Genomic DNA, 14489 nt, shown 5'->3' with positions numbered 1-14489 from the left:
AATGATTTGATGTGCTATGTCTTTTTTACTTGTATTTATCACTGACATCATTACTATCAATGTGCTGATCCTTAAGATCCTACTTGGTTCACAGTATTTACAGATTTTTACAGAGTCACCCTTTATTTGCTCTTTGGGTTAATTAGGTATGTGTGTAGGTGAAGGTATTTTACCCCCGGGACCCTTGAGTGGAGCTGTAGCAGGTGCAGTGAAGTTCACCACCACCCTTAGACCTCCCAATAATCCATTCCTGTCTGTAAGCTGGAGCTTTAAAGGGGTCAACATAATCACCTCCACCAGCGTCAACATCACTGAACCTGGACACGTCAACAGGATCTCATTAGACCGAGCCACAGGGACCCTGGAGCTCAGGAACCTGGTGCTGGAGGACAGCGGGGAGTACACCGTCACCATCATTCCAGATGCAGGGCTGCAGAAACAAGGGAGGATCACTCTGAATGTGTATGGTGGGTAGTTCACAAACTCATAGTGTGCATGAAAACCTTTTGAAACTCAAAAATGGCTGAAAAATTGATTGTAGTGCTGATTGGGCTAGATGTTTGTGAAATATATTAAAATGATGAATGAAACACTTAAAAAGTAGGTGCTCAAGCACAAAATGATAAACCAGTTATCAAACAAGAACAAGGGACACTACATAAAATGCTTCTTCACATTTACTTAATTAAGATTTGGAACAAGCTGATTCTGTCAGTCACTGAGAATGATTTTAATAACCTGAAAGCTACTTATGCTGCATGTCAAGAGATTAATCTTCATCTCTCTTCTCCAGGTACCTGAAGACATCTTTTAAGCTCTAATCGAAATATCTAAGAAAATGACACAGTAACCCTGCAGTGATTACTACCGTTGTCAAGCTTTATGTTCTTCTAGATTTAGATTTTTTTGAGACTATGAAATGAAAGATTGATTCATTTCCTGTAGCTGCAATTTAGAGTTTTGAATGTCATCCTTCTGTAGTTTGATGCAGTTCAAAATAAATCCTGTACAATTCAGCCACTCCACCATTTCTATGCATTGCTGTGTACCGTAGAATCTTAAGAACTGTAGAAAAAATCTGTGAAAAAGTGTTATATCTACAATTTTTAAATGCCAGTTAACATTTTTGTCTTTGACCGGAGAAAAATAGGTAACACCTTAAAATATCAGGAACAAACGTTATGATGACACTACTAAAAATTACCATTATTTAAAGGTACAGCTACAGAACAACCTCCATAGAGTGACTCAGGAATTCTTTCAGGAATGTCTTATTTGAAATCTAACTTGTGAGGACCAGTACTAATCTTCAAACAGTGTTTGCTTTTTATACTCCTACCATATTTAATGAATTGGCACCTCTTTTTTATTCTTTTATTTGCAGCACTGATATCCAAAGCCACCATCCGCAGCCCTGCAGCCATCCTGATAGAAGACAGAAGCTCCACTAACCTCACCTGTGAGGCGTCTGGCTCCATTACCACCAGAGTGTGGATAAAAGATGGCCGCCCTCTTCTTCCCAGTGACAGAGTCAGCTTCTCCATGGACAACAGGACAGTGTTCATACAACCTGTTCACAGCTCCAACCATGGCACCTACCAGTGTCGAGTTAGCAACCCAGTCAGCACCATGACTGCAGCCCAGAATCTCACTGTCAACTGTGAGTATTTGCTCTACAAAGGGATTCTAATCTAACAAAAAATGATATGCATTCATTGAAATCTTCAAATCTCTTGATTTATTTATTTTTGGCAGTTTGTAAAGCCATTTAAGCACAGATCTCAACTTTGTAACCCTAACACAGTCTGTATCTTTTGTCCGTACAGTTGGACCACATAACATATCAATTATTGGACCATCAGCAGCTCCACCTGGTTACAGAGTGGCACTGCTGTGCACCGCAGCTTCTGTCCCACCAGCAAACTTCAGCTGGATGTTTAACGGCAATGAGACACATGTTAACAGCTCCTTGTACATAATAGAAAGGTTAGAGGCAGAGGACACAGGGAATTACACCTGCACGGCAAGAAATATGGTGACAATGATGGAAAACTCCACGGTTCTGAGCCTGAAAGGTAAAAAAAAAAAGGATGCATGAGTTTATACGTTGATTAGACGTTCTTTTTTTTTTTTTGGGCAGAATTACATGTTTTAAAGTAAGTGACATTTCAAGTGATGGTAACTTGTCCTATTTACCACATTAAGCATCTTGCACTGCTCCCTGCTGGTCATTCCTGGTGTTGGTCATCAGTGCACTGACTCTAAGAGAGTTTATATAACAGCAGGCAGTGGCAGGTAAGGGATATTAATCATTTATATATATATATATATATATATATATATATATATATATATATATATATATATATATACACATGTAGTTTGTGTGTGTGTGTGTGTATGTGCATATGCAATATATATGTCCAGTGTATATGAAGTATACTCTATATGTATAGTCACATTAATGCACTTTTCTTAATTTTTCCTTAGCTTCTCTCCCTGGAGGACCAGAATGTCAACATGTCAAAATGTTATTTTTGACTGAGCAGACCTTGACGTTTTGATAAGATTATTCATTTTGTCTGTGGCTCACTTTGATAAAACAGTTCTCTAATTTGTTCATTAAACAGACTTATGAACAGATGTTTTATTAATACAAAGTAAAACATCAAGCTATTATCACATCAGTCCCGTCCTTGGCTTTACTGCTGATTTATATCTAACACATATTGTGTATTATGGTCCATGTGTTGGCTGTCAGGGTGAAATTAAAGTCTATGTGTCAACTGTTTTAACAAATTATAAATGCTTTTTTACATGCTGACCAAGCACTCGGTCTTCTGTGGTAAACTAAAGGTCATGATGGTTCATAGATTAGGCTTTTTCATGTCTTGTCAGTGAAATTTATTCTAAAAGAAGCCGATCATCATCACTATAATCATCAATCATAAGGAATAGTTTAGTTTCTGTGTATTTTTTAAATCTGGGAGGCTTTTTTCCCCATAAACAGAGAGTGAAATATGCATGTGACTGCAGCTTTTTCTACATTTTTGTCAATCAGTAATAGGTAAAGTAATTAAACTGATTTAAGTCAACTGGAGATGATCTTGATAAAGAAGTGACTGTGTGCCTTGACAAGACACAGCAAAGGTTAAGTTGATGCCTAATGTGCTTCCACTTTACACAGTGAAAAAAAAAATTATTCAGTGTACTTCCTGTTAACATTTTTTAACTGAGCGTAACTGACACAATTATTGAAATGACTGACTCACTGACTATTTTAAAATACTGCAAGTAAAAGCAGTTTATACCTTTTCCGGTCTTTGGTCTCACTTCACTGTTTCTCAGAGAGAAACTATTACATTAGCTACTTTAGCAGAAGAAGTACTCTTATGGTCCAGTCTCAGGAATTGTAGCAACACACAGTGTCAAAATACTTCAGTGCAAGTAAGTCCTGTGTGAGCAGAGTTTAAACGCTGTGGCAGGATGGAGAATGAGCTAAAACATATCGGCAAAGAAACAAGTCAATTTTCCATTGGATCCAGTGGTGAACGGTGCAGCAGCCAAAGGAACTAAATATAAATGATTGTGGATTGTTATAAAAAGTACACAAAAGTTCTTCTCCTTCTTAGTGTTTTTTTTTTTTAACTCAACTATATTAGCTGCATTTCTAGCCATTAATAGACTGAGGATAGTTCAAGGGACCCCTATCTGCAATAGGAAAACATTTTGTATGATTTCACATGGAGAGGATTACAACTCAAAGTGCAGTCTAATGCCTTTTCCAGTTGTTACTAATGCCTTGCCCTCCTGTAATGTATACATGCAAGTAACAAGCGGAGTTCAACAAACTGAAACAGGCAAAGCTTTGCATCTTTTTTTTACCCTGTTGAATACCTGGGACTAATTTAGCAAAGGACTCTGATGAAGATAATCATACATCCCTTTTTGAGTTGCAGCTTCCTCCAAGACTCTTGAAATGAGTTCACTGATGTGAGGTTTAAAATTAGAGAGCTGTTCTGCTACATGCAGATTTTATCACCCCAGCATCTGAGCTGAAACCAATGAGCTGTACTTCTGACTGACAGGCTGAATACATGGTACTATAATCTGTAAAAAGTGCTGCAGCACCTTATTACTTTAGTCTTCAGCTTGTGTGTCATTTGATGGAACTATACATTTTTGTCAATCCATGGATTTTTTTTTTCAAGATTTTGAGCTTTGCTGATGTTTCAGTTGACTTGAGACATGATGAAGACTGTTTAATTCTCCTATCCAGATATACGCCACAGAATGACTTTACAAACACCAGTGGATGCATTATAAAGAAGCAAAAACAAAACTGGGTACTTTGCCTGCTGGCCTACATCGAACTAATCAGTATGCTGCAGATAAGCCAAGATAATATAAGGTGCTGTTCCATCTTTTTAACATGTAGCTTCCTTAATCACAGAGAAAAGCAAACAAAAACCAGAACCCTGAAGCTGAGAATAAGATAGCAACGTCCAAACTATGGCTAAAAATAGATTAATAAAGTCAAACAGCACTGTGATCATCATGCGAAAACTTTACAGCTGAAAATAATCATGTGAGATAAAGGAAAAAAGTAGCTGTAAGGTGCTTGCACACAGAGTACATATTAAGTGGCAGTTTAACTCAGTATTTTCAAAAGTTAACTAGTCCAGCATTGTTTGCATGTTTTGTATTTAATGTGCAACAGTCCTGTAATAAAAACAAAATGTACAGCAGTGGAAGTCATTGTGTAAAGTATATTTGGAGTTAAAATGTTTAATATGTGTTTGTGCTCATATTTTGTCCAAAAAACTGCCTCGCTAGTCCACTCAGTCCAGGTTTGTTTTTTACTTTCATATATCCTCATTTGGACCCCTCTTTTCCGATTTAAAGAAAAAGCATGTGAAAGTCACTGAAGAGCACCCACATACCACCTCACCACAGGCCAGAAAGCAATAAAAAAGTCCACCGCTGGTGAGGAACTATAGAAGACTTGATTAAAATATTGTAAACAAGATAGCATGCTGTTGTAAAGAGATGCACAATGTCTCCTTCAGCAGGAGCAGTCACTATTAATTTGACTTCCTCTTGAACACAAAGGGGAACGAAAGCATGTGTATATCACAGATTTTACATACAGCTTTATATAAATTGTTATTATAAACACTGATCAGGCATAACATTATGACCACCTTCCTATTCTTGTGTTGGTCCCCTTTATGCTGCTAAAACTCCTCTGACCCAGTGGGGCATGGACACAGGACCTCTAAAGAGATGGTGGCAGTTCTGTGGGTGGGACCTACCTAGATCAGGCTTATCCTGGTAAATCCCACAGATGGGATGGGTGGGATTTGGATCTGAGGAGTGTGGAACAGCTTCCAGCCATTCCTGAGCAGTTTTTGCAGTGTGTCGGGGTGCATTGTCCTGCTGAGGGTGGCAACTGGAATTAAGGACTGCTGTTCCCATGAGGGGGGGGGGGGATGTTTGACCTGCAAAGTTTTAGGTGGGTGGTACATGTCAAACATCCACATGAATGTCAGGACACACAGCAAAACACTGCATTATAACAAGATGATATTCACTTCACCTGTCAGTGGTCACAGTGTTGTGGCTGATCTGTGTGTAGAAAGAGAAGAATTAGTTTCACAACATGCTTTACTCGTGGCATCAAATATAATATATCTCAAGCATCACATAAAATAAAGCAATTTTTAAATCAAAACTATCAGCCACAAGTAAGGCTTGCTTGGAATTTTAGATGCTTCATTTTTACTTTTTTTATTACATCCCATCAAGATGTTGCCACTGACTAGATGTAGGGAAAGATCGGTGTATTTTTGACCTGCTGGCACTGATGCTGCTGTTAACCCAGTAAGCTAATGTCATCCCTTCTTGAGCATTAGCACGATTTAACCACATGAGGTCACTGTTGCGAAAGACACGACAGGGATGGCAGAAAGCGGTAAACTGTCACTGGAAATCATACTGAAATGCTGACGAGACGATTACAGAGTTTGACAGCCGAGAATCGATGGCAGTGGGAGAGTTTTGGGGCAGATTTACACGGCTGTGAAAGCTCTGAGAGATGGGAAAATGGTTCTTCTCGCAGTTATTATTTTTCATGGGTAAGTTATTTTCATTAATTTGGAAGAGTATACATGATGTGGGCAAAATGCTGTGTATAACTCACTTGGTTTTAATTCTGATGTATTTGTCATCTCGATAATTTCGTATTTTTTTTGGTCAGTGTCTAGGTTTAATGTTGCGCATGTGCTTTTTTCTGTGTCCACATATGCTCATAGTTTTTCAGACGTTTCTCCTGTTGCCACACTGCATATTTTAGTCCTTAACTGATGAACCAGGAACTTCACCGGTCCGCCTCTTTGTAACTCTCTTCGTGTTACCTATGAAGCTGACATATAAAGTCAGGAATACTGGATGGTCTGTCAGGTGTTTCTGCTTTTTTGCTCTCTGTGTGTAGTTGTGCACGATGAAAACTTACAACAGATCAACCCACCTGCTACAGAAGCTCATTTACATCGCATTATTTCCAGGTAAGACGAAAAATTTTCAATTAGAATTTTCTGAAAATTTGATTAGTGCAGATTTACAGCCCCCTCCATAATTACTGGCACCCCTGGTTAAGATGTGTTCTTTAGCTTCTAATAAATTCAGGTGTTTTTCTAAATAATATAGGACCACAATGAAAAAAAGAGGAAAATCCAACCTTTAATTCAAGTGCATTTATTCAGTGGGGGGGGGAATCACACATTAAGAAATAATTCTTTTACATCAAATCATATGTGCCACAATTATAAGCATGACTGATGTTAATACTTCGTACAACCCCCTTTTGCAAACAAAACAGCACCTCATCTTCTCCTATAATACATTTTTTTCTACAATTTTCAGTGTGAGAGTATGCTTCTGCAATAAAAACTGAATTTATTTTAAGGCGTTCAACACATCTTAACCAGGGGTGCCAATAGTTATGGAGGGCGCTGTTTGTAGTTTATATTGATTTTGAATATTGGAAATCACTGTTTTAAAAGGCTTACTTGTGAAACTTCCCCTTAGCACAATTTAAAAGCCCTTTATAGGATCTAGTTCTGTGTTTGCACACTCCTCCTCCATCACAGAAAACATTCTGTGATTTACTGTACATGCTTGTGTCTGAGGTAAGAGTGAAGTGAGCAAATATACCAACACAACCAAATATAACAATACACAAGGAAAAAAATCTATGTAAGAATGCAATAGAGCTCTTTTCATTTCCGTGTGTCTTTCACCTCATCTTGCCAGCACATCAATATCATTTCTTTTTGGCAGTTATAGAGGCACAAAAAGTCGACGTCTTGCCCGAAGTGGCTGGATACCTCCAGGATGATGTCACTTTGCCGTGCCAGTTCATCCAAGGAGCAGAAGACGGCAACGTTACTCAGTTTCAGTGGGATCTCCTGCAACCAAAAGGAGAAGATATCACCCTTGCCGTTTCAAATAGCCAGCATGGACTGAATATTCCTGATTCGCCTCTGAAGGGGAGAATGACGATTGCAGAACAGTCATTGACAATTAAAAATGTGGAAATGACAGATGCAGGGTCTTACACCTGCCGCATATCCACTTTTCCCAGTGGTTCATTTGAAGGAATTACCAAACTTGTTGTTCGAGGTGAGGAAACGGAGCGTTTTATCCACTCAGTTGCCAAAATAATATGAAATATTGCTGGTTTTCAAAATTAGCCTGACAATCAGTTAACCAGTAAACACTCAGTTAAATACAATGTTGGTCAAATGTGGGTTACAAGAGATTTTGTCGAAGGTTTTAGCTCTAGTTGCAAATTGGTTGCATAAAGGAGAACCATTTCCTGCACAGTACAGTACCAGTTGTGTTTCTATACAGACCCAAGTGTTTCGTACTGTTTCATCAGAAATTTGGAACTACGATTACAAATTGTACCTATAAAACAAATGAATAATACTTTACTGACAGCATCAGTGCTAATAAGCTCTTCTAAGTGATGCTAAATTACAGCAATTTCCTCATACAGGTTTTGCAAAAGTTCGTTTATAGAAAACCGAAACAGTTAATAATGTGTATTGCTTCCCACTGCTTGCAAAATGGCTGCCAATCTGTGAGACATACTCTCCACTAATGCATGTGGTGCTGTATTGGGGAGACTGACACATTCTTCCTGTAGAAACTGGCCAAGTTCACAAAGATTAGCTGGCTGTGGGTCTCTGGCAGCAACTGCACACCCAAGACCATCCTACAAATGCTGCGATGGGATTGGCATGGAGCGAGCATGCCAGTTGGTGCAAAACACAGATTCCCTCTTGGTCAAGTAAATCCTGCACAGTTTGTGCTCTGTGTGCTGGAGCATTATCATTTTGGTGCCTAAAGTTTCCTCTGAATGTCTGCCGGGCGCATGACAACAGGTGATGTCTCAGCGTATCACCATACTCAGCCCATGACATTGATCCTGAAGATCACCAGGTCTGATTGTAGGGATTGCAGTGAAAGGCCCCAAACATGTACAGATCTGCCTTCACTGGTGAGTCTGGGCTTTACACAATTCTCATAGAGTCTTTCAGATTTCATTTGACGCACCCTGACACATCTATCAGCTTTGTACAGCAGAAAACGCAACTCATTTCCCAACAGGACATGTCACCAGTGACCTACAGTAAGGGCTTGGCACTGCCTAGCCCACTGGAGGAGCTCCTGCTTGTGTCTGTCTGTCAGACGTGGCATTCAGACTCTTTTCAACCAATCTTCTGTTGACCCTTTCAAGGCTAAATTTGATACTTGCCTCCTGTTGCCATGCTTTCCTCAGAGAGACAGCAGCATGTTTATACACCTCTGGTGCTCCAAAACCATTCAGTAGGAAACAAACACACCTATAATTGAGTAACTGAATAATTACTCAATAATCTCATAATACAAACTTCTGTTATGTTTACAAAAATGGTGCTTAACAACAAATCCTCCATGTTTAAAAGCTGTAACCAACATTTTGACCAACAGTGTACATTCATCTGTTTAGCATGCTGTTTAATATGTAACAGTTAAAAAAAATATTGAACTGATACACGATGATTGTGATTACTGCTGTAGCTGCTCATCCTGTTAGTTGAGAATAACATGATTTTGGTGCTCTTGGAATATAATTGAGATTACACAATTTAAAAAATATTGTGCGGTGTTATCATCCTCTTCAGTGTTCCAATCATACCACTGTGATGATCATGTTTTGCACCTAATAAATACTCTTAGTCTAACACAGATATCACATAGCCATTGTTATATAAAGATCATGAGCTTAACTTGAAATCATTTCATGTGACATCTCTGTGAGGTTAATGAGTCCGGTTTGTTCTCTCAGAACAGAAGCCGTTATCAACCGAGGTGATTTCTGCTGTAGTGATTTCTGTCGTGCTGCTGTTGGTGATCGTGGTGACCGTGGTTTACATCATTTTCATCAGAAGACAGTATGTGTGTGTGATTTCATGTTGTTACAATTTTGAGGACCCATCTCTGTTTTGGTGACATCAAGCAGGTCCTCACAGTGCATCACTAAATTTTAGGTTGAAGACTTGTTTTATCATTAAGGTCAGAGCTAGGTTGCTATGGCAAACTTAGCTCTCTCTGTAGCTATTCTATTTTAGTAGTTTTGTGGCATTTCACAAAGTAGATGGTTAGTGACTTAATGGATTTTTTTTTAGACTTAATGGATTAATCAATCTTTACAAAAAGCTGCAGGCCTATTTTCTTTTCCAAATCAGCTAAATGCATGCAGGACAACTAACAATAGTGCTTTTGATTCTTTCACTCAGATGTGACTCTTCAGGCATTCATCGTGTCTTCATCGGTGAGACCAAATGCACAAGTTTCACCTCACTCTATTTCTAACCAACACTTGAATAATTTATCTTCTGCTGTTTGCTTCATGTTTATGTGTCTTTTAGATACAGCTGGTCCAGGGATCGATGCGACCAGGACTTCTGTGATTGTAAGAGAGGCGGTGAGCTCAGAGTTACTTCCTGATTTTTAAAACAAAATGTTGTCGACAAAATTGCAGTTTGCTGTTGTGATGAAAAAAGATGCGATGCTAATGATGGTACAAGAGTCTCCACCTACACTCTGTCATGCTCTATATCATAGGATGTGATCTACTCTGACATCAAGCTCAGCCCATCCAGAAGCTCTACTCCTTCATCCAAATACAAGCACAGAGACAACGTGAATGCTGATGTCGTGTACTCCGAGGTGGCTGTTTTACATCGACAGCCTACTGAGAAGATGTTTATGTACTGCAGAAGGACTGATGAAGTTCTTTCTTGTGCTTGCTGAGTGCACAAAAACACTCTTAATCCTGCTGGAAGCACACTGTGGTGCCATCATTTGGTATAATCAGCAAAATCTGACCTGATTCTGATCACCTAATCCTAAAATATATTCTATAATGATCTTTGTAGCAGCTCCAGCCCCTCTGTTTAAATACAGGCTGTACTAGAACCAAATAATATTGTTTTATTGCTAATATGTCTCTACAGTTAATGCTACCATGTTGATGCTTCGTAGGTCTGTGTATCATCTTCAGTGTTGGTTTAGCTTGTTAGCTTCCCATAAATGCAGCAATATAATACCATAGCATAGCAAGGTGATTGTGAATAGTTTTGAAGGTGTTTGGTAACAACCAACATAACATTTTGTCCTGATAGTGTTGCACGATGAGTTATTCCAATGCATCCTGAATGGACTATTATTTTGTTTTTACCAAATTTGGCAGCAATAGAAGAAAACTGGATCACCAAAGTTGTGTCCTCAAAAGACCTTAAAGATAATTTAATAGCTGTTTGGTGCAATTTCTCTCTAAGCCTTTTGGTTAAATCTCTGGACACAATCCACACAACAGTGGACATATATCTGCAGTAGAACAAGAAATGGCCACACTAAAATGTTTTCTGGAAATGTCCAGTATGCAATCAAGGTAAACAGCTTCTTGTATCTAGCTATGCTGTGCAGTGGGGAAATGCCTGCATGTCTTTTTCTGCCATTACTGCTGTAAAAACAACATCTGAATCTCGCTTTGCAGATTATATTCATGTAGTGAAGACAAGTCCTGCTGTGGATGTTACTGAGTCTGGCTCGCAAGGTATTACATAACCTGTCATGTATGGACATGTGTGGTCATAACAGCAAAGCTGACATACAGGCAAGTGCAATTCTCGACAAAAATTACACATAGTTCCTCTTTTGCCAAACATCAAGAGGAAGGTGGAAAGAAGAAGACAAACATTAGAAATTATTACAGAATACAGATCACTACACATCTATACCAGATCAGATTTCCACCCCCAGATTTATGTGTTCAGAGCGATTCACGGCCATTTATCTACGGTCTGGCACTGAGGCACAGAGTGCTACATTACTTATTTTGTTGCTCTGACTGGCTGTAGGTTTACTGATCTGCCCTTGTTTAAATCTCGCACCATGAAGATTGAAAACATGCTGAGTGATTCCAGACTAATTTGAATGTCTGCATTTGTCCAGCAATCCAAAGTTAGCAAAAACCAGGATGACATGTCAGTCTTGGAAAGAGCTAAAAGTGTTAGGAGACTTGAACAGACAAACATTTTCTCAATTTCTGCAGTGAAATTACTTTGTTGGCTGAAGCAGGTAAATTCATTCAAATTCAGAGTTCTTCCACCTTACTCTTTCCTAGAGCAGCATTAATTCAAAAACAAATTGTATGTCATACAGCATTGCCTGTTGTTCAGTCCCACAGATTACAGTAGGGGTTGCTGCTTAACCCTGTGGTGCAGAACATTGCTCAATGTGAATGTAACAATTCTGTCTTGAACTGTTGCAGTCTGCGACACCTTAAGCAAGAAAAAAAAAGGTGACAAAATGAAGGTCTCAGCATTTCCTGACTTTTTCTTTCTGTGGGTGAGATGTTGCTAACAGCCATGTGCGATGTCTTCTAGACTCACCCTGCGCTGTTCGAACGTGTGAGCACAAAATCTACTTTTCTCTTGTTTTGCTATTTTTTGTGTTGTGCAAAAGTCAGAAGTTGAAAAGTTTGATTATCTAATTGAAATGTTTTTCAAAAGATAATGTAGGCCTTTAGACAGAAATGAGTGCTGTTAACTCTACATTTGCTTTAATAGATGTTTTGTTAATATCTGTGTTTGTCAATTGCAATTGTTACCTCAAAAACTTTGTTTCACAGACTTTATCAACCCTGTGGTTTCTTATTCCACTCTTGTAGAGTTCTCTCATGACAGGAAGTAGATGAGAAGGATAAGACAAATGCTGTTTGAAGGGAGTGCAGTACAAAATGATTCCATATCAGATCAATAGGAAATGAGCAGAGAAAACACTGCAAACTTTCCACTTAGAGCTCAAAGTACTCAAAGTCTGACATGAAGTTTTACATATTTAACTTTAGCGCCAAGTCCTGTTGTGAAACAAACATTGATCTTTATGCCATACAAAAGTAAGTGTATTACCTCATTATTGTTATGTGGTGGTGAATGGCTGGGCTAGAACACAAAATTTAGGTTCCCTGAAGTCTTATTGACAATAACTTTACAGATACAGCTCAAATAATATTATGAATAAGCACAAAAAGCATAAGAAATTTAATTGAAAAGGTAAACTTCCATACATATTCTATATTTGTTACATGTGAAGTAGAACATGTCAAGCATTTTTCTCATCTTAACTTTGATTAAAAAGGCTAATGGCTCAGGAAAATGAGAAATCCAATATATCAAAATATTAGAATAGTTAATTACTATTCAAATTGTATTAATACTATCTACCGCTCGAGCTACTTCTGTACAAGCAATGATAATAATGGGGAAGACTGCTGGCTTAAAAGTTGCCCAGGAGATAATCGTGGAAATCTTCCACAAGGAGGCCACAGAAGGTCATTACTGAAAAGGCTGGCTGTTGGCAGAGTGATGTATCAAAGCATATTAATTGAAAGTTGACTGGTAGGGAAAAGTGTGGTAGGAAAAGTTGCACAAGTGACAGAGATGACCACAACCTTGAGAGGATTACCAGTAGATTAAAAAAAATTGGGAGAGCTTCACATGGAGTGGACTGGGGTTGTGTCAGTGCATCAAGAGTCCCAAAATACAGATATCTTCAGGAGAGGAGCTGCAGCTGTCCCACTAACAAAGTGTCTAGGCTGAGGAGAAAAAGAGCTGGAGTGTTGCTCAGTGGTCCAAAGTCCTCTTTCAAGATGAAAGTAAATTTTGCATTTCATTTGGAAATCAAGATTTTCAAGTCTGGAGGACGAGTGGAGAGGCACAGAAACCAAGTTGTTTGAAGTCCAGTGAGAGGTTTCCCCACTCTGTGATGATTTGGGGTGTCATGTCATCTGCTGCTGTTAGTCCACTGTGTTTTGTCAAGTCCAAAGTCACAATGATCTGCCAAGAGATTTTAGAGCACTCCATGGTTCTATCCGTCGACAAGCTTTATGGAGATGTCAGTTTCTTTTCCCAGCAAGATTAGCACATGAACGCAAAACCAAAACTACAAACAAAGGTTTACTGACCAAGAGATTACTGTGCTTGATTGGCAACCCAACCTGTCTGACCTGAACCCCAAAGAACCTCATAAGGGGTTACTGTAGATAAGAAGTAGTTGAGAAACACCCAAACCAAATTGCAAAGGAGCTATCAGCCATAATCATCAAAATTAAAACAAAAAAGGCTGAAAATAATCTGAGCCAAACCTGTAAATGGTGTAATCATTTTGAAAAAAAGGAAATTAGAAAAAGAAAGCTGTGAAGGACACTTTATGGCACATGTGTAATCTACTGTAGCAGCCAGGTTGATGTTAAAGGGGATGTGTTTCTATGAAATCTGTTTTGAAATATCTTGATTACGTAGTGATAGAAGCATTGCTGTTACTGCTGTTATCATGACCCTACAAAAAATGTATATTGAACCTCCCCACTGGAAGGAAATTATCAGATTTTGATGTTCATACCATACAGTTATATCTTGCAGATGGTAAAGTTTTGAAAGTACAACATACTGATGATGTTGATTGACATTAAAAGTTTAACCCAAAATGTGAAAAATCTGCATTTTTTTTTTAAATTGATTTTTCCCTTTGCATTAATCCTGAGCCCTAAGAACACATGTCTGAATCCTAGGGATGTCCTGCTTTGTTTCATCTCAGACAGTACATATTCACTAAAACCTTCCTGTGAAAGCTCAAGGAAATGAAACTGCACACAAGTTAAGGAAGCACCACCCTGATGAAAGCAAGATAGCTGAGAATGTTTGTGCGACTTGTTCAATTTCAAATACATCCTCAAGCTGACTGCTTGGCCTGTTGCTGAATAACTTAATTGAGTTTTCCCACATATGGACCTTTTACAAAAGTTCCTATTAACCTTAGGACACACAAATCTATTTTTCTTTCAAGGTCAACTTCATTAAGCTGAGCTGCTA

General features: G+C 38.6%; 1 protein-coding gene and 2 long non-coding RNA genes across 3 annotated transcripts; all 3 read left to right on the top strand.

The window, feature by feature from the left end:
- Nucleotides 1-148: 148 nt before the first annotated feature.
- Nucleotides 149-2098, top strand: LOC110959470 (carcinoembryonic antigen-related cell adhesion molecule 1-like). Its single transcript, XM_051956389.1, has 3 exons — nt 149-467; nt 1385-1664; nt 1765-2098. The coding sequence occupies exons 1-3, from the start codon at nt 149-151 to the stop codon at nt 2096-2098; spliced, it is 933 nt and encodes a 310-aa protein (XP_051812349.1).
- A 3654-nt stretch (nt 2099-5752) lies between these two features.
- On the top strand, nt 5753-9707 carry LOC127536461 (uncharacterized). The gene is made up of 4 exons (XR_007945454.1): nt 5753-6137; nt 6494-6566; nt 7342-7683; nt 9398-9707. It is a non-coding gene; the product is annotated as an uncharacterized LOC127536461 (long non-coding RNA).
- A 136-nt stretch (nt 9708-9843) lies between these two features.
- LOC127536462 (uncharacterized) lies at nt 9844-12248 on the top strand. Its single transcript, XR_007945455.1, has 3 exons — nt 9844-9883; nt 9981-10036; nt 10177-12248. It is a non-coding gene; the product is annotated as an uncharacterized LOC127536462 (long non-coding RNA).
- Nucleotides 12249-14489: the final 2241 nt, after the last annotated feature.

This window comes from Acanthochromis polyacanthus, chromosome 12 (genome assembly GCF_021347895.1).
Source record: "Acanthochromis polyacanthus isolate Apoly-LR-REF ecotype Palm Island chromosome 12, KAUST_Apoly_ChrSc, whole genome shotgun sequence".
Lineage (NCBI taxonomy): Eukaryota > Metazoa > Chordata > Actinopteri > Pomacentridae > Acanthochromis > Acanthochromis polyacanthus.
This window is presented reverse-complemented; position numbering and strand designations above follow the sequence as displayed.

Bases quoted from the DNA above. Each gene is read 5' to 3' on its own strand.
- LOC110959470 (XM_051956389.1), top strand. From the start codon at position 149: ATGTGTGTAGGTGAAGGTATTTTACCCCCGGGACCCTTGAGTGGAGCT. The intron at 468-1,384 runs GTGGGTAGTTCA...TTTTATTTGCAG, and splicing joins GATCACTCTGAATGTGTATG to CACTGATATCCAAAGCCACC. The intron at 1,665-1,764 runs GTATTTGCTCTA...CAGTTTGTAAAG, and splicing joins AATCTCACTGTCAACTGTGA to CCATTTAAGCACAGATCTCA.